Source organism: Prunus avium, chromosome 5 (genome assembly GCF_965620075.1).
Source record: "Prunus avium chromosome 5, drPruAviu1.hap1.1, whole genome shotgun sequence".
NCBI lineage: Eukaryota > Viridiplantae > Streptophyta > Magnoliopsida > Rosales > Rosaceae > Prunus > Prunus avium.
In genome coordinates this window covers 415,820-440,648 of record NC_142288.1, presented here as the reverse complement: position 1 = coordinate 440,648, position 24,829 = coordinate 415,820, and the positions used below count along the sequence as shown (strand labels likewise).

General features: G+C 41.5%; 1 protein-coding gene across 1 annotated transcript; it reads left to right on the top strand.

Moving 5' to 3' along the window:
* The first annotated feature begins 1,103 nt into the window (after positions 1 to 1,103).
* Positions 1,104 to 14,991, top strand: LOC148294188 (uncharacterized). Its single transcript, XM_088253303.1, has 5 exons — positions 1,104 to 2,039; positions 11,396 to 11,512; positions 11,966 to 12,423; positions 12,601 to 14,023; positions 14,971 to 14,991. Exons 1-5 carry the CDS (start codon positions 1,104 to 1,106, stop codon positions 14,989 to 14,991), a joined length of 2,955 nt encoding a protein of 984 aa, XP_088109429.1.
* The last annotated feature ends 9,838 nt before the right edge of the window (positions 14,992 to 24,829 follow it).

Below are 24,829 nucleotides of genomic sequence, written 5' to 3'. Positions count from 1 at the left end.
AAAGTCAAAATCAAGAGCTACATATCGGTGGAATTGGACCTTGGCTGCTCAACCATAAAACTGGTCGTACCAATTAATCCATTAATTTTACTTTGAATCTGCTCAACTATATAACCAACCGTCGTAATTAATCAATGTTCATTTAAAATCCTAAAATCATATAATTAATTTAATAAGATAATTTGAATCTGCATACGCAAGTATATGACTTCGTTCAGTGCCTAATAACCTAATTGTTCATGATAATAAATTGTGACAACATGTAAAAGACATAAAAGTCAAAACCTTCCCTCCCACTGCAAAGTAATTAAATTATGGCTTATTATCACAAAACGTCCCTAAGGTTTACGAAATTATCATATTGCATCCTTAATGTTTTTTTGTGTCATTCATGGTCCTCAAGGTTAGTATGTGTGATCACAAATGGTCCCTGTCGTTAGGTTCCGTCAAAAACTCCGATAGTTTGCTGATGTGGCATATATATATATATCACAAAATATCCCTAAGGTTCACACATCTATTACAAATGGTCCCTGCGAAATTTTTTATTTTTTTAATTTAAAATTCATAAAATTTTGGTTTTTTTAAAATATTATTTAAAAATATATATTGTATTTTAAATACATATGGCACTATATTTTTGAAGATGTGGGCTCCACATATATGCCACATCAACAAACTAATGAAGTTTTTTAAAAATAATTTAAAATTCATAAAATTTAAAAATGAAAAAATCATTTATAGATGGATTTTAACCTTGAGTACCATTTATGAACCCTAAACCCTTGGTTTTTTCATTTTTAAATTATTTTTTAAAAACTCCATTAGTTTGTTGATGTGGCATATATGTGGAGCCCACATCTACAATAATATAGTGTCATGTGTATTTAAAAAAGAAAACCAAAATTTTATGAATTTTAAATTAAAAAAATTTACAGGGACCATTTGTGATAGGTGCGTGAACCTCAAGGATGTTTTGTGATACATATATATGCCACGTCAGCAAACTAACGGAGTTTTTGACGGAACCTAATGGCAGGGACCATTTGTGATCACACATCTAACCTTGAGGACCACGAATGACACAAAAAAAAACATTAAGTATGCAATCTGATAATTTCAATTCCAAAGGGTCGGTTTCGGCTCTACCAACCAAAACGGTACCGACCGATCAGCCTTCGACCCAACCTTATGACCGATTCCCGGCGGATCAGACTACAAACCAGGCCACCTACCGAACGGCACCCCCTGCCCCTGCTTTTTCCACGCCGCGAAACAAACGGAAAAACCACTTCCGAGATCGGCAGGACACCAACAAAAAGGGCAAGGACTCCGATAGGCGAGGCGACTTCGGCGAGTCGAAGCGGAATCGGCCGGGGGAAATTTTCACTTTGCTCAACACCACTTATGAGCATGTTCTCCTGACAGAGGGGGAAATCATACCAAAGCCGAACAATCGCAAGCTCCCTCGGCAGAACGAGAAGGACACCGGAGTATTCTGCCGATACCACCAGTACAATGGTCACGATACAGAATCGTGTATCGCCCTTCGGAAAATTGTCGAACGCCTCATCAATGAAGGAAGGCTGGATCAGTATTTGAGCACTAAACCAGCCTCGGATAAACCACCGAATCGGCAGATCAATATGATTAGTGGAGGGACACCCATCGCCGAAACTAGCAACCGATCTGTCAAAGATTATGTGCGTGCCGTTCAGTACCCCCAGATCCTCAGCGTAGATCAAGGCCGCAACAACAAAGTCCAGCGAATCGGCTGGGAGCCTATTACCTTTTCCGAAGAAGAAGAGCGAGGCATCATCTTCCCCCACTCTGATCCCATGATCATCCGAGCCGACATTTCAAATTTCGACGTAGGCCGAATCCTCATCGACACTGGCAGTTCGGTCAATGTCTTATTCGTCGACGCTGCTAATGCCCTCGGCATAGATCCGCAACATCTGAACAAGGACATCACCCCTCCCCTAAGCTTCTCTAGTGACGTGATCGAACCAATCGGCAGTGTCCTGCTTCCGTTTGCGGTTGGCACCATTCCCAAACGAACGATCATCTATACTCACTTTTTGGTGGTCGATTGCCCAACAGCGTATAATACCATCATCGGCAGGACGGCGCTCACCAGAATGAAAGCCATGCTGTCACCACACATGCTGCTCCTCAAGTTCCCCACCCACGTTGGCGTAGGCCAAGTGCGAGGGGATCAGTTGAGTGCACGGACATGTTACGTTTCGGCAACCAAAGGTTCGGCACGAGCCACGCCTCGCGAAGCATACTCGATAGCTGCTAACGCTACTGTGCCGAACGGCAGAGGGGCGGACAAACTGATCGGTTCATAATTGTATATCATTTTGTACCCTTCTAGCTTATGATTTGGTTATGTTTTTGAGTTAAACTTGTGCTTTTAATCCTTTTTGTGTTTATCTTTCAGTTCATTGAGATTTAGGTAATAATGATGGCTTTGGATAGTAAATGATGCAATCCATGCATGTTAGGGCCTAATTTGGATGAATGGATGAAGAGCTTAAAGACAAACTCAATTTTGGCTACAGTCCCTTGCCAGCCCAGTTTCGTAGGTCATATTGCAAGCTTTGTTTCAGCAACCTACATAGCTCGGATGAGGCCACATTCTTCATGAAAGTTGTTCCAATGGGTGTATACTATAACATATCCGAAATTCAGCCCCATTGGATAATTGTGGAGTCTGTTACCTAGCAAACACAGAGCCATGCTCAGGATGGATTTTATCAGCGCGCAAAATGAGTTAGCAATTTGTTTTGGCCTTAACTTCCTCCTCCGACCTTGGATTGGCCCAAATGATATATGGCTGGAAAGAAGACATTCTGAACTTCAAGTTTGAGTGCTTAAAGTCTTAATTTGCTTAAGGGAAGCCCAATTCGTAAGCCCTTGCAGTTGCTGGTCATGCTGACCTCAGGATGAGCTATTATTTATGGTTGGAAGCTTGGTCATGGCGACATGAAGATGAGCTAGGGCTGCTGGTGGGATTTATTAGTGAAGTGCATCAACCATTTCAGATTTTATAATGCAAGTGTTGTATGCATTAGTGAAGTGCATCAACCATTTCAGATTTTATAAAACAAGTGTTGTATGCATTAGCCATACTTAATTCAGATTTTCAGCTTCCTTAGGCCTATATATAGTGAGGTTTCCCAAGCTTGTAAACACACCCCAAGGGGGGGAGCTCTCAAACACTTCTCTAGAGCTCCCTTCCCTTCTCTCCCTCAAATTCTCTTAGTTTCTCTTTCTAGTTTTTAATTGTTATAATGAGATCTTTGTGCTGAAATTCTCCTTAAGTTTTTCCAAGTTCTACTTAATTTTCATTGTTATGTAAATTCTTTTCTTTAGTTTCAAGTTTGATTAGTTTCCAAGTTTCAATTATGATTTTTGTTCTTATTCATTATGCTTATAAGTTAATATGCTAGTTTGAATGATTGATCACCATTTAGGCTTGCATGTTAGCTATCTTGGTTTGAATTAAGAGTAGACACCATGCTTTAATTCGAATTGAACTATGAATAGGAAGAGTATGTATGGACATTCGACAACAGGGATTAGATACATGCTTGGTTGTTTAAATTGTTCTTCTATGCTTAATGGGTTCCTAATGCTTAATTTTAGGTTAGACAACAAATGATCAAATTAGGGAATTAGGAACACAAGGTTATGACCAAACACCATGGCTTAATCATACTTTAGCTAGAATCAATCCGTTAATCTAATTGAACTTGGGAACTTATCTGCTTGAGTTAGTTATTTCTTTCTTCCTTGTTTTATTTATTTCCTTTCTTTTTCATTTCTGTTTTGTGTAGGGAAACTAAATTGGATCATTCAATCACCAATCCCTGTGGAATCGACCTCGCACTTACATACGCTAAACTACCAACGGCTCGTGCACTTGCGAGTATCACAAGTTGAGGATGCAGTTGAACCCATTTTGGTGCAGCTGAAATCCACACAACAAGTTTTTGGCGCCGTTGCCGGGGATCGGTAACATTGTTTGATTCTATTTGACTTTCCTACTTTATTTTTTTTTCTTAACTAGACAATTTCTTGTTTTAAAGTTAATGACGTTAATGGACAAGTTGTGTTTGTAGTCCAACAGAAAAGGACAATTGCCCAACAAGCAGGAGAACTGGGTTTAAGTCCCAGCTTACACAATCCATTGGTGCTTGTTGCTTTGAAGCATGGAATTGGACTTGTGTTGATTTTTCCCTTTTATTTTTAGTTTTTTTTTATATTTCGTAATCCTTTAATTCCGTTTCAAGTTTTTGTATGTGTTTGTTTTAGCAATGTAAATAGCTCAATAAAAATGGAGAGAGATGGCAACTTCAAAGATAGGAAGTGTGGAGTAGTGGGAGAAGTCGTGACCTCCAAGTGCATCCATGCTCGACCTAATCGCTTCAAGGGGGAGCATTTCAATCCTTTCTCTTCTTTGAATTCTGTTTATTTTCGTAGTTGTTTTTGCCTTTTGGTCCGCGTTGAGTTCTTTGTTTTTCTATGTTGAATCCAACCATATAAAGAACGTAAAATTTGGACTTACGGTTGGAAAGTTATAGCCTAAAAACTGAACATAGGTCGAAGCTGAAAAACATAGAAACGAATCTGTCCAAATGGTGATAAATAGGTGATAGAAAGTGCTGGTTGTTTTTTTTTCTTTGGTTTCTTGGTTTGTTTCTTTTAGTACAATAATTTATATCGTTTGTTTGAGTTTGTTTAGAGTACTTAGTTCATTTTCGTTTATGGTTTGTTGTTTCATGTTATCTTAATTTGTTTTTGTTTCTTTTTCTTACGAGAATATATTTTTAAAAAAATTTAAAAAAAAAAAAAATTATTTTTCATATGAGCCGACTTATGGTAACCCCAGTGAGCACTTCCGTTAATACAGTGTCTAGGAGTTCTTTAGGCGACACCTTCGGTGTCTAAGAAGTTTGGGTTTTAAGCGGGACCATTGTGACCCCTCCAACCTTCCCGGATCCCCTGGCTGTGTTTTCTGAGGCCCTTAACTGGTCATCCGTGAGTTGCTTGTATATTCGTGTGTTTTTAAATTAAGTTTTATTTATTTATTTATTTTCTTTGTTTTCTTTTCTGTATAGTCTTTGTTTTTGTTTTGTTAAGTTAGTTTATTTATTTATTTACGTGGTATGGTTAGTTAGTTTATTTCTGAGTGTTAAAACACATTTTTATTTCAAACGCTGCATTAAAAACAAAAACAAAAACAAAAACAAAAACAAAAAAAAACAAAACAAAAAAAAACAAAAAAAAAACAAAAAAAAAACTTCTTCTTCTTCTTCTTCTTCTTCTTCATCTTCATCATCATCATGGCTTGCCTCTATTTTCTCTTACTTGCAGAATCTGCAGCAGCTCGACATGGTCCTCATTTTTCCTCTGCAGTGCTTCCACGTGTTGATTGGCACAGTAGAGCCGCTTCTGCAAGTCCGCCACCATAGCCTTCAAGGAAGCTATTTCCTCGCTCATCGCGGCACACTCCCTTGTCCTCGCTAGTAGGCGCATGCCCAAATTGGTAGCGGAGACCGCGTGGAGCACAGTTAAATTGTGGGACTCCTCCACCGCTGCCTTGTCAGACCTCTGTGCCACATGCAGATGATCTGTCGGTGTGAGCTTGCTGCCAATCATGCCTCCCAGCAGCGCTACTCTGTTCGGCATTGCCTCAGAAAAGTTTGGTATTATCTCAGCAAAGTTTGAGGCCGTGCCGTGATGATATGTGGAGTTTGGGAAGACAGGAGTTGGAGGAGCCCTTGTCTGGGCATTCGGTGGTGCAAGTGAGAGCTCAAGGTTGAGATCATCAAGGTGAGTGCATGAGGATGCCATTTGTTTTGCTTCTGAATTTTTTGATGTTTTTCCTTGAGTTTGCAGGAAGAAATGCTGGGTATCATCCGTTTGCAGAGGTGTGGTTTAAATAGACATACGCTGATGAGAGAGAGAGCCAACACCATTTCGGATTTCCCGGGCATGCTCGACCTAATCGCTTCAAGGGGGAGCACCTTTACTTTCACTTTACTTTTCTTTTTTCCGTGTTTTCTGGTGTTTTATGTTTTTGCCCGTTACTTTCATTTTCTAGAGCTTTGTGTTTTTGCTTTTTCCTTTCGGCTGTCATCTTTATTTTATTTTAGTTAGGGAACTGTGCTTCCATTTCCGTTTGTCGTCTTCGTTTGATTTAAGTTTGGAAAGTGTGCTTTCTTTTCCGTTTTCTTTTTCCTTCTGCAAATTTACTCTTTTATTTCCAAAACAAAATAAAGACAAAAACAACCAAAAAAATAAAATAAATTAAAATAAAAACATCAATAATGCAGTAGAAGTCATTTCTTCACAGTGCTCGGTGTCTCGACCATTGGAGCTTTGAGTTTGGCCCTCTGGCTGTCCTCTTCCTGGGCTTCATGCACAGCCTCTTGGGGCTCACCACTTGAGCTCCCAAAGATCGCAATCTTAGCTTGAGCGTAACTACTCTCACGATCTGCTTGCTTGCGTTTACCCGGTCGGTCTAGGTCTTCCAGCTGTTTTCGCATGTCGCGAGAGTACAACTCTACCATCTTTGATAGGTTTCTATTCTCGTCCCGCAATACTTCTAGCTGGTGTCGATTCACCTCCACTATCCTTGACCTCTCCCTTTTCAAGCTATTTATAGCAGTCTGACACTCCTCAACCATACTTCGCTCCGCCGCCAACTGACCTTTCAGCACCTCTACCTCATGGGACTTCGCAAGTAGGCGATGACCCAAACTTGCGACTGTTGCCGTACTCTGCACGCTCAGTGCCAGGGCATCGCTCACGACCCGGTTGTCATCCCTTGTCCCCAGAACACGTATATCTTTAGGAGTCACCAGATTTCTGCCCACTCCAATGGCAACATCGTTGTCCAGGAGTATTGAGTCAGTTACTGTCACAGGCCCCCGTGCGGAAGCAAAGTAGGGCATCCATACTGGTGCCGCTGCTTGGCCTCGTGTTTGAGTCGGTGGAGCTAGGTTGAGATCCAACGAAAAGGGGTAGGAAGAGGCCATTTGATTTCTCACTTCTTATCTTCTTTCTTTTCTCTTTTGTGTGTTTCTGAGTTTGTGTTTTTTACCCTTTCTTTTTTTTTACCTTTTATAGACTTAGTTTTTGCTAACCCTAGCCATTGCGGTTCTGAGTTCTGTGCGGCCCTTACGGCTTATCTCTATATGTCGCCGCACCCGTTTCCCAACCCCCTTAATTGCATTTTCACCTTTCACCACCTTCAAGTGAAAAAGTCGTCGCGCCTTCCTACGAGTCTAATAATTCTAGCTTGGGGGATGTGAAAGCGGCCTCTGCACGCCGACACGTCCCTCACCTATTTTCCCCGTGACTTCCCAGGAACCAAGGCATCAAGGACCACACTTTTTCTGTTTCGTAAATACCCGCCTTCGCACTCCCAATTCACGTTTCATTAAATTAAAATAAATAAATAAAAATAAATAAATTAATAACATGTGGGCTTCGGACTTCATTGTGGGCTTCGGGTTTTCACCGTTGTTAGGTTTCAAAGTGTGTTAACTTCTTTTGGGTTGGGCTTTCAATCATTTGGGTTTTGGTTTGTGTAAGACTGTTTGTTTTCTGTTTCGAGTGTTTTACTGTTTCGTTTTTTTTATTTTTTTTTATTTTTTTTGTTTGTTTGTAATTTTTATTTTGTAATTATTTTATTTCAATTCTTGTGTGTTTTGTGATTTTATATTTACTTTAGTACCTTTCATTTCTTGTTATGACATTGCTTGTTCCTAATTTTTAAACATTGAGGACAATGTTCATATCTAGATTTGGGGGTATTGGAGTTTACCAAGTAAATTTAGTTTCTCTTATTAAAAAAATATATATATATTTCTTGCGCTTTTTTTTTTTTTTTTTTTTTCTATATTTTGAGTCTTGTTTTGTTTTGAGTCACTTTCCGAACACATTTGATGAGATTGTGATAAATGTTTGCATGACTTAAATGAAAATTGAATTTTATTTATTTATTTATTTATTTATTTTTTGTTCCTTGTAAATTCTTCTTGTAAAATAAAAAATAAAAAAATAATTCATTAATTAATTAATTTGGCATCGTTCTAGCATGGTATGTTCGAAACCTTCTTTGCACTTGCCATTTGTTTCATAATTTTCCAATTAAAGGATTTGCATGACCCAAAGAATTATATCAAGCATAAATTAGACTTATATAACCATATAATGTGAGCTTTTGAGCCTTGTGCTTCATTTCATGAGTGTTATACACATACTCTTATTTTCTTGTCATCAAAGTTGTTGTTTGATCTCATTATTCATTGATTTGGTTGAACACTTAAAATTCATTCATTCTTATGCAATTTGATTTCATGACATTTAAAGAAATGATATTAAGGCCTTCTTTGGATCGTTTGTGCCTTTCAAGCTAACCTTATGCATGCTTAAGCATGATTTTCCATTGTTAACCATTTTGAGCCTACATGTAAACCTTTTCTTTCATTTTACCAATTATATTTCCTCGCCTTAGCCCGAAAAACAAATATTTACCTTTCTAAGGAACTCATGAGCTCTAATTCGGATGTGTTTTTCATGCTAAGTTTGGGAAGGGATATTACATAGAAGAAAAAAAGAAAATAAAGAAAATCACACAATTGGTGAAAGAAAAGAAAAGAAAAAAGTTATGATTAAATGGTAGTTGAATGAAATTTTGTTTTTGGGTTTCATTTTTGGGCCTTCAAAATAATTTGGTGTTTGGAAAGGAGTTTGAATCAATGTACATGAAGGTATAAGGAGTTTTGATCATGTAAAAGAAAAAAAATCTAATCGTGATGATTCGAAGTCTTGTAAACAATTATTTTATGTTCTTACATTTTGAGTTCCTTGGACTTTGTATTATCCATACCTTTCATTTCTCACTCACCTTACACCCTTGGCCCCATTACAACCTATAATAAAGACCTAAATTGATCTTAAATGTCATATGGTTGAATTGCATGCATTTTATTACTTTTAAGTGTTTGGCATCCTTCTTGAGATCATATTAATGCAAGTTCTTCATCTTCCTATTTTGAGTTAACTCCTTTATGGTTTAACTCTAATCCCATGTCTATAACTGAGTGTTGCATTGTAGCCCTCTTCTGAGTGATTCATTTGTGAGAGGACAACTTTGGTGAGATTTGAAGTTGCATTTGTGCTTGGTATGATTTTTGAAATTGTGTGGAAACTAAGATTGGGGAATTTGTTGCATTTGGCTATCACACTACTACACTTTGAGCATATTATGTTTTGAACTTTGCCGCTTTGTGAATAATGTCTAAAATTGAGCTTTTATTTTCAAAACATTTAAGTCATGTGCATGAGTCATTTCTCTTCACAAAATGTTCGGAAAGATTGTTTTGAGTTTTTATTTTGATTTTGATTTTTTTTGTTTTTTGTGTTTTGTGTTTTGTTTTTATTTTTATGTTTGTTTTTGGTTTTGGTTTTGCTTAAGAACTAACAAATCTAATAAGTTTTCTAACCATTTTGTTTTGTAGAGTTAGAAAAACGTTTGTGGGTATCGTAACTGTTAAACCCTCAGGAGACACAACTCCTCCTACTAGGGATGCCTAGAGGTTTAAAGGCTTGTTGCATTCGCTCAATGCAATCGAGTTACCTACGAAAGTGGTCTAGTTAACTTCTTGTTTTGTTTTTAACTTTGTTTTGTGTTGTTTTGCTCGAGGACTAGCAAAATCTAGGTTTGGGGGTATTTGATCGGTTCATAATTGTATATCATTTTGTACCCTTCTAGCTTATGATTTGGTTATATTTTTGAGTTAAACTTGTGCTTTTAATCCTTTTTGTGTTTATCTTTCAGTTCATTGAGATTTAGGTAATAATGATGGCTTTGGATAGTAAATGATGCAATCCATGCATGTTAGGGCCTAATTTGGATGAATGGATGAAGAGCTTAAAGACAAACTCAATTTTGGCTACAGTCCCCTGCCAGCCCAGTTTCGTAGGTCATATTGCAAGCTTTATTTCAGCAACCTACATAGCTCGGATGAGGCCACATTCTTCATGAAAGTTGTTCCAATGGGTGTATACTATAACATATCCGAAATTCAGCCCTATTGGATAATTGTGGAGTCTGTTACCTAGCAAACACAGAGCCATGCTCAGGATGGATTTTATCAGCGCGCAAAATGAGTTAGCAATTTGTTTTGGCCTTAACTTCCTCCTCCGACCTTGGATTGGCCCAAATGATATATGGCTGGAAAGAAGACATTCTGAACTTCAAGTTTGAGTGCTTAAAGTCTTAATTTGCTTAAGGGAAGCCCAATTCGTAAGCCCTTGCAGTTGCTGGTCATGCTGACCTCAGGATGAGCTATTATTTATGGTTGGAAGCTTGGTCATGGCGACATGAAGATGAGCTAGGGCTGCTGGTGGGATTTATTAGTGAAGTGCATCAACCATTTCAGATTTTATAATGCAAGTGTTGTATGCATTAGTGAAGTGCATCAACCATTTCAGATTTTATAAAACAAGTGTTGTATGCATTAGCCATACTTAATTCAGATTTTCAGCTTCCTTAGGCCTATATATAGTGAGGTTTCCCAAGCTTGTAAACACACCCCAAGGGGGGGAGCTCTCAAACACTTCTCTAGAGCTCCCTTCCCTTCTCTCCCTCAAATTCTCTTAGTTTCTCTTTCTAGTTTTCAATTGTTATAATGAGATCTTTGTGCTGAAATTCTCCTTAAGTTTTTCCAAGTTCTACTTAATTTTCATTGTTATGTAAATTCTTTTCTTTAGTTTCAAGTTTGATTAGTTTCCAAGTTTCAATTATGATTTTTGTTCTTATTCATTATGCTTATAAGTTAATATGCTAGTTTGAATGATTGATCACCATTTAGGCTTGCATGTTAGCTATCTTGGTTTGAATTAAGAGTAGACACCATGCTTTAATTCGAATTGAACTATGAATAGGAAGAGTATGTATGGACATTCGACAACAGGGATTAGATACATGCTTGGTTGTTTAAATTGTTCTTCTATGCTTAATGGGTTCCTAATGCTTAATTTTAGGTTAGACAACAAATGATCAAATTAGGGAATTAGGAACACAAGGTTATGACCAAACACCATGGCTTAATCATACTTTAGCTAGAATCAATCCGTTAATCTAATTGAACTTGGGAACTTATCTGCTTGAGTTAGTTATTTCTTTCTTCCTTGTTTTATTTATTTCCTTTCTTTTTCATTTCTGTTTTGTGTAGGGAAACTAAATTGGATCATTCAATCACCAATCCCTGTGGAATCGACCTCGCACTTACATACGCTAAACTACCAACGGCTCGTGCACTTGCGAGTATCACAAGTTGAGGATGCAGTTGAACCCATTTTGGTGCAGCTGAAATCCACACAACACAAACCGGATGATCCCAGGGATGAAGCCGTTACCCCACAAGCACAACCCGTTGAGGATTTGGAATCGGTCGTCCTCTCCGAAGCAGAACCCGACCGACAGGTTCGAATCGGTACCACCTTGAGTCCAGCACTGCGTACCGATTTCATTGCCTTCCTGCGCGCCAATACCGAAGTCTTCGCTTGGTCGTACGATGACATGCCTGGCATCGCCCCGAGCGTCATCAGCCACAAGCTCAGCATCTGCCCCACTTTCAAACCCATCAGGCAGAAACGGCGGGCCTACGATGCCTAACGGTATGAGGCAATGAGAATCGAGGTGGAGAAACTGCGCACAATCGGCTTCATCCAGGAAGTCACTTAACCAATTTGGCTGGCCAATTCGGTGCTGGTTAAGAAGTCGAGCGGTGCCTGGGGAATGTGTCAGGACTATACCGATCTAAACAAGGCCTGCCCCAAAGATAGTTTCCCTTTGCCAAGAATCGATCAAATGGTAGACGCAACAGCAGGCCACGAACTTCTTAGTTTTATGGACGCATACTCTGGCTACAACCAGATATTCATGCACCCTGCCGATCGCGAGCATACGGCATTCATTACCGACAAAGGACTTTACTACTACAAAGTCATGCCATTCGGCTTGAAGAACGCTGGAGCAACCTACCAGTGCCTGGTCAACAGGATCTTCTCTGAGCTCATCGGCACATCGATGGAGGTTTATGTGGACGACATGCTAGTCAAGAGCAGAACGGCCGATTCTCACCTCCACAACCTCTCCCTCATGTTCGACGTCCTAAAGAAGTACAACATGCGGCTTAACCTAAGTAAATGTGCCTTCGGCGTCTCCTCGGGCAAATTCCTTGGCTTCATGATCAGCCAACGAGGCATCGAAGCCAATCCTGAAAAAATCAAGGCCTTGCTCGACATGCGGATTCCGAAGACTCAGAAGGATGTCCAGAGCCTCACGGGGCGTGTCGCCGCTCTAGCTCGATTTATATCCAAGGCTACCGATCGGTGTGCCCCTTTCTTTAAAGCCCTCAAAGGAAGCAAACGGCAGATTGTCTGGACCGCCGAATGCGATCGCGCTTTCCACGACCTCAAGGCCTATATGAGCAGGGCGCCCCTGTTATCCACCCCTCTTCCTGGCAAAGAGTTAATTCTCTACCTATCGGTATCGGCAACGGCATTAAGCTCCGTGCTCATTCGCAAGCCGAACGGCATAGAGCTTCCAATTTTCAATACCAGCCACGCCCTGCAGGATGCCGAGATTCGGTACCCTGAGCTGGAAAAGCTTGCCTATGCTCTTGTCCTCTCAGCACGCAAGCTTCGGTCGTACTTCCAGGCTCACAGCATTACCGTTCTCACCAATCAGCCTCTACGCCAAATATTACAAAGACCGGAGACATCAGGTCGGCTAGTAAAGTGGGCAATTGAGCTTAGCAAATTCGACATTCACTACCACCCTCGGCCTGCCGAGAAGGGGCAAGTCGTCGCTGATTTCATCTCCGAACTGACTACATCTGAAGGATCCAATCCAGAGGATGCCGTTTCGGAATCGGCCGCATCAATTGCTCGTCCGACCGAAGGACCCTTTAATCCATCAATTCTGCTTTGGACTCTGTACGTCGATGGCTCGTCCAACCGACAGGGCAGCGGGGCCGGCTTGGTTCTCAAGGCCCCTGATCAGACGACCATCGAGTTAGCCATCCGATTCCAATTCCACGCTTCTAACAACGAGGCCGAATATGAGGCTCTCTTAGCAGGCCTTCGCCTTGCCAAGGGCATGGGCGCTCGACAGCTTAAGATATGCAGCGACTCACAACTCGTCATTAACCAGGTATTGACAGAATTCGAAGCCAAAGATACTTCGATGGCTGCCTACTTGACACATGCCCGCCAATTGCTACACCACTTCGACGCGTATCAGGTTCACCAGGTCCCTAGATCTGAGAACAGCCACGCCGATGCCCTGTCACGCCTGGCATCGGCAATTGACGACAACGTCGGTCGCCACGTACCGATCGAAATCCTCGCTCGGCGCAGCACCACCGAAAGCGAGGTACATGCCGTTTGGCAGGACCCAAGCTGGATGGATCCCATCTATGCTTACCTCTCAAGCGGAACGCTACCGGACGACAAAACTGAGGCTAGGACCATCCGCCGCCGATCGGCACGCTACTTAATCTTGAATCAGATTCTCTATCGGCGTGGCCATTCCTTGCCATTGCTTCGGTGCCTGACCCCGCAGCAAGGAAACTACGTCTTACGGGAGATTCACAAAGGAGCCTGCGGAGACCATTCTGGGGCCCGATCTCTAGCCTTCAAAACCATTCGGCAGGGGTACTATTGGCCGACACTCCATACCGATGCCGTCGCACTCGTCCAAAAGTGCGATCAATGCCAGCTTTTCGGCTCAGTTCCAAAACTCCCTGCCGAACCGCTCACTCCGATTGTTAGCCCGTGGCCCTTCGCTCAATGGGGTTTAGACCTCATCGGCCCCATGCCCCAAGGGAAGGGACAGCTCAAGTTTGCCATCGTCGCTGTCGACTACTTTACCAAGTGGACCGAAGCCGAAGCCTTGGCAACTATCACCGCAGCCAGAGTTGAACATTTCGTATGGAAGAATATTATTTGCCGATTCGGCCTCCCGAATGCAATCATCACCGACAACGGAAAATAATTCAACTCCTCTCAGTTCCGGCACCTATGCCACCGATTCGGCATCAACCTGTTCTTCGCCTCCCCAGCACATCCACAATCGAACGGCCAGGTCGAAGCCATCAACAAGATCATCAAGAGGACGCTGAAGAAAAAGCTTGGGACAGCTAAAGGAGCATGGCCCGATCTCCTTCCGGAAGCACTATGGGCCATCAACACCTCCTACCGACGGTCGATAGGAGAAACACCGTTTTCCCTTGCTTTCGGTACCGAAGCCGTTGTCCTCGTCGAGATCAACGCACCCTCGTGTCGAACGGCATCTTACAAGCCAGAGCAAAACGAAGCCCAACTCACACTCAACCTGGACCTCATTGATGAACACCGTTCCCAGGCTCAGCTTCGGAATGCTGCCTACAAACAACGGACTTCTCGCTACTACGACTCGCGCGTCAGATGCCGATCGTTTAAAGTGGGGGACTGGGTTCTACGTAAAATCTCTCTTGCCACCAAGGACTCCAGCGAAGGCACCCTTGGTCCATCTTGGGAAGGTCCTTACGAGGTCGTCCATGTCTGCCGACCGAGGACTTACCGTTTGCGCGGTACCGATGGTCAGACCCTCGGCCATCCTTGGCATATAGAACATCTCAAATATTACTACAAGTGAACACACCTTCGGTTATCACCTTCGGTCACCACCTTCGTACAAAGTGAACGAACATTCGGTTATCACCTTCGATCATCACCTTTGTACAAAGTGGTCACACCTTCGGTCGTCACCTTCGGTCGTCACCTTCGGTCGTCACCTTCGGTCATCCACTTTGTAACTGGTTTATTTTAATTCCCTATTCTATACATACGGCATTACCATACAGCAATATTACATCCAGAATATTCTACATACAGCATGCACACATACAGAATTAAGGAACATAGCAAATAAAACCCAAACAAACTTAACATAGATAAACAGGCCACAGAAGGGCCATTTGTCTTTACACACCGCCATTCCAAATAAATATTCAAAAACAACATCACCAAGGGGCCTAGGGTTCGGCATCGGCAGCTGCACCTTCAAGATCGGGGTCGGCATTCACATCCTCGGCAACCGTCGAAGCTTCGGCTATCGGCATGCTTAACCCGTTCGGTGCTGGATGGTTCTCTTCCTCCTCGCTGCTCGATTCGGTCTCATCAGCTTCCACGGGCTCAGCATCCTCGCCCTTGTAAGCCTCCACCATCTCTTCGGTCACCCCTTCTGGCAACGGCGGCGGATCCCGGAGGAAGTTCAAGTTCAACTTCTTGTCAGCATTATACCGTTTGAATCGGTAGACAAAGTCGTCACATTGCTCCATGACTTCTTTGTCCACCAGACGCGTGAACTCCTCCGACGCTCGATAGTCGGCAACGGCTTTCGCCTTCGCCTCTCCCAGCTCCTTGACATGCGACCGTTCAGCCGCATCCATGGCCACCTCCACCGCGACCTTGGCCTCCTGAGCGGCCACCACCTCCAGCTCAGCCGCCGCCAGCTTCGACGCAAACTCGGCAATCTTAGCAGCATTCTCCTTGGCACACCGATCCGCCTCCTGGAGCATCTTTCCGGCATCGGCTATCTTCGAACGGCCCTCCTCAAACCTCTTCTGGTACCGTTCGGCAGCATTCACGGCCCGCTTTGCGCAGAGCCACATTTCCATTTCAGCCTGCAACACAAACCAAAACATTAGTACATGCCGAATCAAAATACACTTGAAATTCAACTCTCTACGAACTTACCGCAGCCTGAAGCCGGAAGGCGCGTCCGGTCTGCTCACGCAGTGTCTTCACCGACAACTGCTCGATCTCTGACAGCTCCATCTGAGCGCCATCGATCATGCAATTGATGAAAGGCACCGCCTTCCGAGGGCAAGCTATGTTGACCGGGCCCTCCTCTCCCTCTCCTTCATCATCGGGAATTAGCACCGATGTCCCTTCATTCGGCCCCCTTGGCCGCTTCGGCAACGGTGTTGCATCGAGGGCACCCTCGATCATCCGCTTGCCTGTCATTCGGTGATGGGCCTCCCGAACGGCCTCAGCTTCGGCCGCCCTCTTCTCCCGACGGCGATCAGCCACCGTCATCTCATCGGCCGAAGCCCCTCCAGCACCTCCTGCCGTCTTCTTCTTCTTCGGCCTGGGGGACTGACCCTTCGTCTGCTTCGATGCCCCCTGCCCCTCCAGTCGCCGCCTGGTAGCTTCACTCATCGGCCTCCCACCTGCCACTGCAAAACACACGAAGTTAGTAAGGGAACGGTACCTTCAGAAAGTAGACAAGACCGACCCTGCCGAACGGCATCTCTTACTCTGCCTCTTTTCTTCTTCCTCTTCCTCCCTCACTCTTCGGTCGTGTTCGACCCTTCCGATCAGACCAGCCTTGAACAAATTCTTGAAGTAGAGCAGCTCCTTAAAGAACTGATCCTCTTCGGCAATTTTCGTCTTCACCCTCTCGATTGCTTCAACCTCTCTGATCGGTGCAGCAGGTCGTTTCAGGGACACTGAGACAAAAATGCAAACGGTCAACAACAACAACAACAACAACAACAACAAAAACAAAACAAAAAAAAAAAAAAAAAACCCAACAAAACCACTGCCGAACGACAGGTTCCACCCTACCGACTGTCTGGAAGGATGTAGGGATTCGCCTCTCTACAATCACTCCCGGTGCCGATTCCCAATCACCGGACACAATGACTCGACGCTTACGCCACGTCTTCTGGGAGCTCGGCACCCCAACCACAAAGTGTCCACGCTGCCCTGCCGATAGACAGTTGGACTGCACCCACCCCCCATTATCAGCACTCTTTGCCCTCGTCACACTATACAGTTGGGCAAACTGTTCGTAGCTCGGCTCCCCCTCGCCAGCCAAGCTGAAAGCTGTGATCGTCCCGAGCAATGTAATCCAAAAGTTTGGATTGTACTGCCCTGATGCGTACCCGATCGCAGCCAAGATCTTCTGCACCGAATGTCTCAACGGTAGCCGAAGTCCATGCTTAAACACGTCGGTGAAGAAGACTACGCCCTTGTCATTATCACTGAGCGACTCTAAAGGCCCCGGAATTCGCATCCCTACCGATTCCGGAATATTGAACTCCGCCCGAATCTTCGCCTACTCAGCCTCAGTCAGCGTGTTCGGCTCTAAATCATCTACTCCGAACAAAGGTTCCGTGGGCTTTGCCATCGGAATCCGTTGCCTCCCCCTGACAACCCTCAACACCCCTTCCCCTGGGGCGGCAACGGACACGCCACCCCCATCGGCCTCACGACCCGAAGTCGAAGGCTCACCATCTTCAGGCACCCTCGTCGAAGTGCCCCCAGCCTCGGCACGCACTCTTGCCCCCTCCACTATCTCACAACTTGAAGAGCTCCCAGAATCGGTACTCTCACTCCCCTCGGACGAACTCCCCCAGGACGATTCGTCCTCATAGGCCCTCGGACTACGCCTACCCTCGGATTCGGTATCTGACATCTACAAACACAAACGAAGGGAAACTAAGTGCTATGCTAGAATCAAAATCTTATTCTACCTCCTAAACACTTATGTTCATGCTTGTTCTTGCTTGTTCATACTCGTTCATACATTGTTCAAACAAACAATCAATGAATTCAACACTTTGATTCATACAAATGCCAAAACACGGCAACATACCTTGTTTGCACGGTGGTTCAAGTTCGCCGAAAATCGCCTCCGCCTTGTTCACGCTCGCCGGAAATCGCCTGCTCAGCCTTCGCACGGTTGCCGGAAATCGCCTCTCACAAGCTCTCTCCACTCTCAAAATTTCCAAGTATTTGAACTCTCGTCCCCCCCTCCCATTTATAAAGCCGATCTAGCATCGGGAAGCGAAGCGACGCATCGGGATACCAAACGACGCGACTCTTCACAGCCATGCCGACACGTGTCACGCATGCATGGGGGAGACCAAACGTTGTCAGTTGAAACGCCTCCACTCCACAGAGACGCTTCAACTTCTTGAACGTCGCACCTCTAGCCACCTTCAAGCACAACTCCATTAGCGAACGGCAGGCGCACATTGTTGAGTTTTCACTCACCTCTCGTGCCGAACGGCAGGCGCGCATTGTTGAGTTTCCACTCACCTCTCGTGCCGAACGGCAGGCGCACATTGTTGAGTTTTCACTCACCTCTCGTGCCGAACGGCAGGCGCGCATTGTTGAGTTTACACTCACCTCTCGTGCCGAACGGCAGGCGCACATTGTTGAGTTTTCACTCACCTCTCCTACCGAACGTCTGGTGTTCCTAACACAGGACTTCCACCACTTAGAACAATCGGTACATCATGCCGTCTCTCTTCCAAGGTCACTCGCTCAGGCACTTGGGGGACTACCACCATCGACAACAATACGACCATCTCCGGGTCAAAGTGCCGAAGACAGATTCAAGTCCCCAACCGAGAAGCTTCTCAATCGGCAACTTGGAGGACTACTGTTTGTACCATATCTGACCCTCCACTCATACGACGACACGTGGATTGGAGGAACTCACCCAAGTGCCCAAGGCCTCGAACAATCGGCATCTCCTACCGATGGTCTTGTCTCAAAGCAACAAAACAAGCGCTACAGGCCTACCTCATCTACAATCGGCATCCCTTACCGATTGTACAGAATCAACCTTCCTCTTACCTGATGATATTTTGCAGTTTGTTTCCATGGTTGAGATTGGAACCATAGTGATATGAGTATACATGAGGTAATTCTAGAAATCCCATTTTGTTTTACATTTCCCTTTCTTTTAAATTAAAATCTCATTTAATTGATTTTCATATATTTAGGTTCCTATTTGACTATTTAAAAATGGCAAATATGGTAAACCTTGTTGGCCTCGTGGACCCTGGGCTAGTGAGCTCTCAATCTGGATCTCTATCAGACCGAATAAAACACCTGTCAAGCCGCCTGAAAACAGCAGATGGGAATCAATTTTTCTTGGTCCCTTATAATCCAGGGTTAGTACCATTTAAAGTATTTTCCTAAGCTTGTAATATTTTTCTTTGTAGTACTATTTAACTTATATGAATCATTATGTGCAGGGGTCATTGGGTGATGGTAATTGTGAGACCAGCAATGGAGACTGCCTATTACATGAATTCACTGCCAAAACGCATGGTTGACGACAACATGAAAAATATAGTGAATACGTAAGTTGATTTCTTCTGATCTAAGATTTTTTTTCCTTTAAATTATTTAAATATACAACGGTTTTTAATAATACCAACGTTATAATGAAAATATAACGACGGTAAGTTATTACCGATGTGTTAAATAATTTATTACGTCATAATTGTCTTTAAAACGTCGTGTTAATTTAACTACCACGTCGTTTGGGTTTTATTTAAGAACGTTTTAATTTTTTCTGTTCAATTTTTTGTTATACAACGTTTTACTCTTACCGACGTTATAATGTTACACAACGACGGTAATTTTTTACTACCGTTTGAAACAAAATATCACATCATTTTTTTTTACACTCCGTCATTTTGACTGATTTACCACGACGGTTACTATTTGTATTTAAATTTTTTATTTTGTCATTAACACCCTTTGTTTTCTTGTAACAGGTCAATTAAAATGTTTAACATTTATATAAACAAAAATTCACGTAAACAGCAGGCCATTTGGAAAAATCTACACGGCACTCCTGAACAACCAATAAGTGTAGAGTGTGGCTATTACGTGATGCGATTCATGAGAGATATAATTCATGATCCATACCTAAATTTCGAGAAGAAGGTAAAACGCAAAATTTTAGATATACTTTCTTTATTTTACTACGTCAGATTTTTGTTTAAAACCGTCGTTTGTATCTTTATAACATGTCGGTTTTTTGGTTTATTTTGCAGTTTGAAAAAATATAAAGTTCAGTATAAACAAGAGGATATTGACGAAGTTAAGCATGAATGGGCAGAATTCGTGAACAAATTATTACCGAAGGATAATTGATGTATATAAATATTTATGAACAATGTTTAGGTTTATTTTAGTTTATTTAAAATGCACATAAATATTTTTGCTGTAATCAAGCGAACAACCATCAAAAAAGTTAATTTTTAAAAAAAAACTTGTTTAGTTCCCAAAAACCGACGTCTGATTCTAATTTACACGCCCCATATGTGTACACAATGGTCGTCTTGCTGTAACTGGAAATATAACATCGACGGCAATTCTTAAAAATGGCATGTAATAGTCATAAACACGACGGTTTATAATTAATTCATCTTCTATAGATGAATTTTGTACCGATATACTACGTCGGTTAGTATAACCATATAGACGTCTTAATAATATACAAAGGCGTTTATTATTAAACATTTGACGTTGTATAGATACACAACGTCGGTTATCTAAAATAAAATGACGTGGTAATACAATAATCCACGTCGGTTATCCAAAAAAAGACGTCGTTTTCTATTCGTTTCGATGTCTAAAAATTATATGACGTCAGTTTGTGATGTTTAACGTCGTTGTAAAAGAATACAACGTCGGCTAGGTCATTTTTCATTTAATTTTTAATGAATTTTATATTTTATTTAATTCCATATTAAATTCAAAACTAAATCCAAAAATTAAACCGGAAACTACCAAGCACTCATTGAAATATTGTCTCTATCCTAAAGCTTTAAAAAATATAATTTTAGAAATATTTTTTTATTGTATTTAATTACTAATATTAATAATATATTCAAAACAAAATCAGAAAAATATACCGGCAAATTCTATGCACTGATTGAGACAATATCTTGCCCGTTAAGGCCTGAAAAATGTAATTTTAGTTTTTAAAATTCAAATGATAAAAAAATGCAAACAAATTTAGAGACAAAGCACGGTACTCCTTATACTTTACATAACATAACTCTAAAGTTTATGTGATTCATTGGTGCCCATAAATTTAAAATTATGAAATCCATATTTTAGCCTACTATTGTAGAAGGCATTGTTGTAAGGAGTCCATAGCAGTTTTCGGTTCATTTTTCTCATACTTGTGTATTTTTTTTAAATTATTGTAAAATTTAGGGTTTTTTGAAACGACGCCGGTTTTCTCCCGCTGTTTTTGGTCAACTACATAAACCAAGACTAATTGAATTCGGTCTACCACGTCGGTTATTAAATAGCGACGTCCGTTATGTTACAACGTCGGTCTTATGTAGAAACCGCCGTTGTAAGTAAGAATTAAACGCTCATATAAGTATTGACCGTCGTCGTTGAAAAACGCGGTACTTTAAAATTTTTTACCGCGACCTAAAATTTTCAGAATTTCCCTTTAACCCTCAAATAGTTCATTCTCTCTCTTCAACATAAATTTGTCTGAAAGTTTTTGCTCTCTCTCAAGCAGTTGTTATGTTCTCCCAGCTCTCTCTCAATATCCATGTAAGTACAACTCTAGTCCCTTTAACCCTAATTCTCTCAGCTCTCTCTCAAGCTTTTGTTATATTCTCTCAGCTCTCTCTCAAAGCATTGGGTACGTAGATTCTCCAAGCTCTCTCTCAAGCAGTTGTTATATTCTCGCAGCTCTCTCTCAATATCCATGTAAGTACAACCCTAGTCCCTTTAACCCTAATCTCTTCTTAAATCCATAAATGTTTTCGTTGGTAGCTATGGGTTCTTAATTGGTAGCTATATTAGGGTTCTTTTATGTTTTGGTGTTTGCATTCTTGTAATAATTACTCTCTGTTTGGGTTCTTTTATATTTGTTTGGCCATGGGTTCTTGGAAAATGAATGGGGATGGGAGATTTAAGCTGTTTTTTTTTTTTAACTACGACGACGGTTGAACGATCAAACCGTCGTCCAAATGTTTATTATACTTCAGTTGTTCATTTACTCCTGTCGTCTGAGTTTTAAGCCGCAACTGGTAGCCTAAAGACGACTGTTTCTCCATTAAACGTCATCTTTAGGCTACCAGAACCCCGTACAAATTTCTGGGCAACTTAGCATCTTTGCTTACATGTGCCTTTTTTTTTTTTTTTTTTTTTTAATACCCCAATGGATGTAAAAGAAGCCAAGTGAAAGCAATTTAATTAAACCAAGGTGGTTGGTGTGAGTGGTTCGGCACTCTCATTCCTTAAGAGAGGTCAGGGGTTCGATCCCTGCTCTTGTATGTAGTCACCACTTTGACCAGCACTTTACCCCTTACGGGCCGACCTGGTGTGAGCAGGGATTAGTCTGGGTTGCGGTTAAGGCTTAAAGGTGCCCCCCATAGTTGGGGCCCATCCATGACCACCTCGTGGTTCAGACCAAAAAAAAAAAAAAAGCAATTTAATTATAAAATTTAAATATTGGTGTAAATATATAAAATCTACTGACATAATTAAAATTAATGAAAATTACCTTGCTACGCCTCTATATTTTGAAACTCCACGAGAAAATCCACTACTTTTCCTGTAAATTAATTAAAAAAATATTGATAAATAACAATTTAACATCTCTAATATAAATCTTCAAAGTAAACACCAGCAGAGGTACTATTTTTTTTTATCACCTCCTCAATGATCCAATGTATTCTTCTTTCGACTGGCTCTCCATTTCCTTGAGCTCTTCTGGGTAAGTGCCTAACTGTAATTAATTAATAATTTAGTAAAAATTAAGGTTAATTTCATGCTAATAACATTGATTAATGTAAAACTGGTTTTAATTAATCATTTTACATTAATCACAGATCCACCAAATCCAATTTCAGAGAGAAAAATTATGCTGGGAAATTGAGGATTGTATCTTGTCCCCAGTACTTTAATGCCGCCAAGTCATAAGCACGTGCAGCGGCTTCTTCATCATCATATGCGCCTAACAAATGCAATATCCCATATTAAATGATTCACTTCCTTTTGCCCAACCATTTTTTTTTAATTAAAAGATAAAATGAATTAAAGGGCAGTAAAATAAAGAAGAATTTATATATATAATGGCTTTTCATTTCCATGAAGAGTTGTTTTCAAATGGGACATACCTAGATAAACTGCATTTGAGTAGGCCTCATCATTTGGCCCGCGGGCTCATGGGCCTACGGGGGCCCGCCCCGCCCATTGAAAAAAAGCCCGGCCCGGCCCGTTATGGGCTTTGAGAGGGCTCGGCCCGCTTGGGCTTGGGCCGGGCTTGGGCTTGGGTGTTTGAAGCCCGGCCCGGCCCGCCCACAAAAGCCCGGCCCGTTAGGCCCGCATACATATATAATTATGTATAAATAAGGGTTTAGGATTAGGATTACATCACTTGAATGACAAATCTCCCTCTTTAATTTTTTTTTGTGTGTTACTTGTTATAAAAATTGTGTTTGTTTCCATTGAATTCTACTCATTCCTAGTTTATAATTGGATGATTAGCACATTAATTTGTGTCATTTATTAATACAACAATTATATATATATATATATAATAAGACAAACAACATATCATATCACCAAACATAATCATACCACCAAATATAATCATACTTTTCTTTAACACATCACCAAACATTTGCATATTTATTCATACCATCCTTATAAATTTTTTTATTTTTATTTTTATTTTTTTTACACTTATTATTTTTTAGGCCCATTTCGGCCCGGCCCGTTGGGCTTAGCCCGGCCTGGCCCGATGGGCTTTTTAAAGCTCGGCTCATGAGATGGGCTTGGGCTTTAAATTTTCTTAAAAAGCCCAGCCCGGCCCGGCCCGATATTTTCTCTCTCCTCTTTAAAGCCCGGCCCGGCCCGGCCCAAGCCCATTAAATTTGGGCCGGGCTGACGAGCCTTACATTTGAGTTGGGATTAATTCCATCATCATCATCATCAACACCAAGCAGATAATTGACACAACACTACTACAAAAATCGCAATAGACGACTGTAATCCACCGTCGTGTATCCGGTTTTTCAATCGTCATGAAATCGACTGACATCTTTTGATACTGAAAACCACAACGGTAAATCCCGTCGTCTATTATTTGTAAAGACGACGGTTTTTTTTGAAAGAACTGTCGTTTATTATAGCAAAAGACGTCGGGTTATTGTCGTCTATTATATGTAAAGACAACGGTTGTTTTTAAAGAAATGTCGTTTATTATATCCAAAGACGTCGGGTTTGTAAAAAAGCCGTCGTCTTTACATCTAATAGATGACGACTTTTTTTAAAGAACTATCGTCTATTAGATGTAAAGACGACGGTTTTTTGAAAGAACTGTCGTTTATCATATCCAAAGATGTCGGGTTTATTAAAAAACCGTCGTCTATTAATTGTGAAGATGACGGTTTCTTGAAATACTGTCGTCTATTAACTCTAAGACGACGATTTTTTCAACAAAACTGTTGTCTATTAATTGTAAAATTGATGAAAGAATTTTTCATGTTAGCTTTTTTTTTTTTTTTTTTTTTTTTTTTTTCTTGTTTCCAATGGTTTCAGAAATATATATTCAGATATGCTATTATCCACACCACACTATATACTCAAAAATTGTTTCTTTCATAAATAGAATATCAAGAGTACAATAGAACAAAATAAAATCTGAAAAATGAAAGTACTCTAGGGCTACTAGCTGCAAGCTGCAAGCCAAATTACAATAATACACCAAAATTCCTATACCTAATTATCCTTCAAGTCAAGTTCTCCATATGTATACAAAGCTATTCCCCTGCATTTAATAGCAGGTTGAACCAACACTACTTCCCCCATGCTAGCAGTAACTTTGTTAGAACCACTTCCATGGCTTAGGAAACTGCTTAACAAGCCAAAATAATGTAATAGTGAGATATACAATCCAAAT

Bases quoted from the DNA above. Each gene is read 5' to 3' on its own strand.
- LOC148294188 (XM_088253303.1), top strand. From the start codon at position 1,104: ATGCAATCTGATAATTTCAATTCCAAAGGGTCGGTTTCGGCTCTACCA. The intron at 2,040-11,395 runs GTTGGCACCATT...ATTTTGGTGCAG, and splicing joins GTGTCCTGCTTCCGTTTGCG to CTGAAATCCACACAACACAA. The intron at 14,024-14,970 runs GTATGGAAGAAT...TTCTACATACAG, and splicing joins CAGCCAGAGTTGAACATTTC to CATGCACACATACAGAATTA.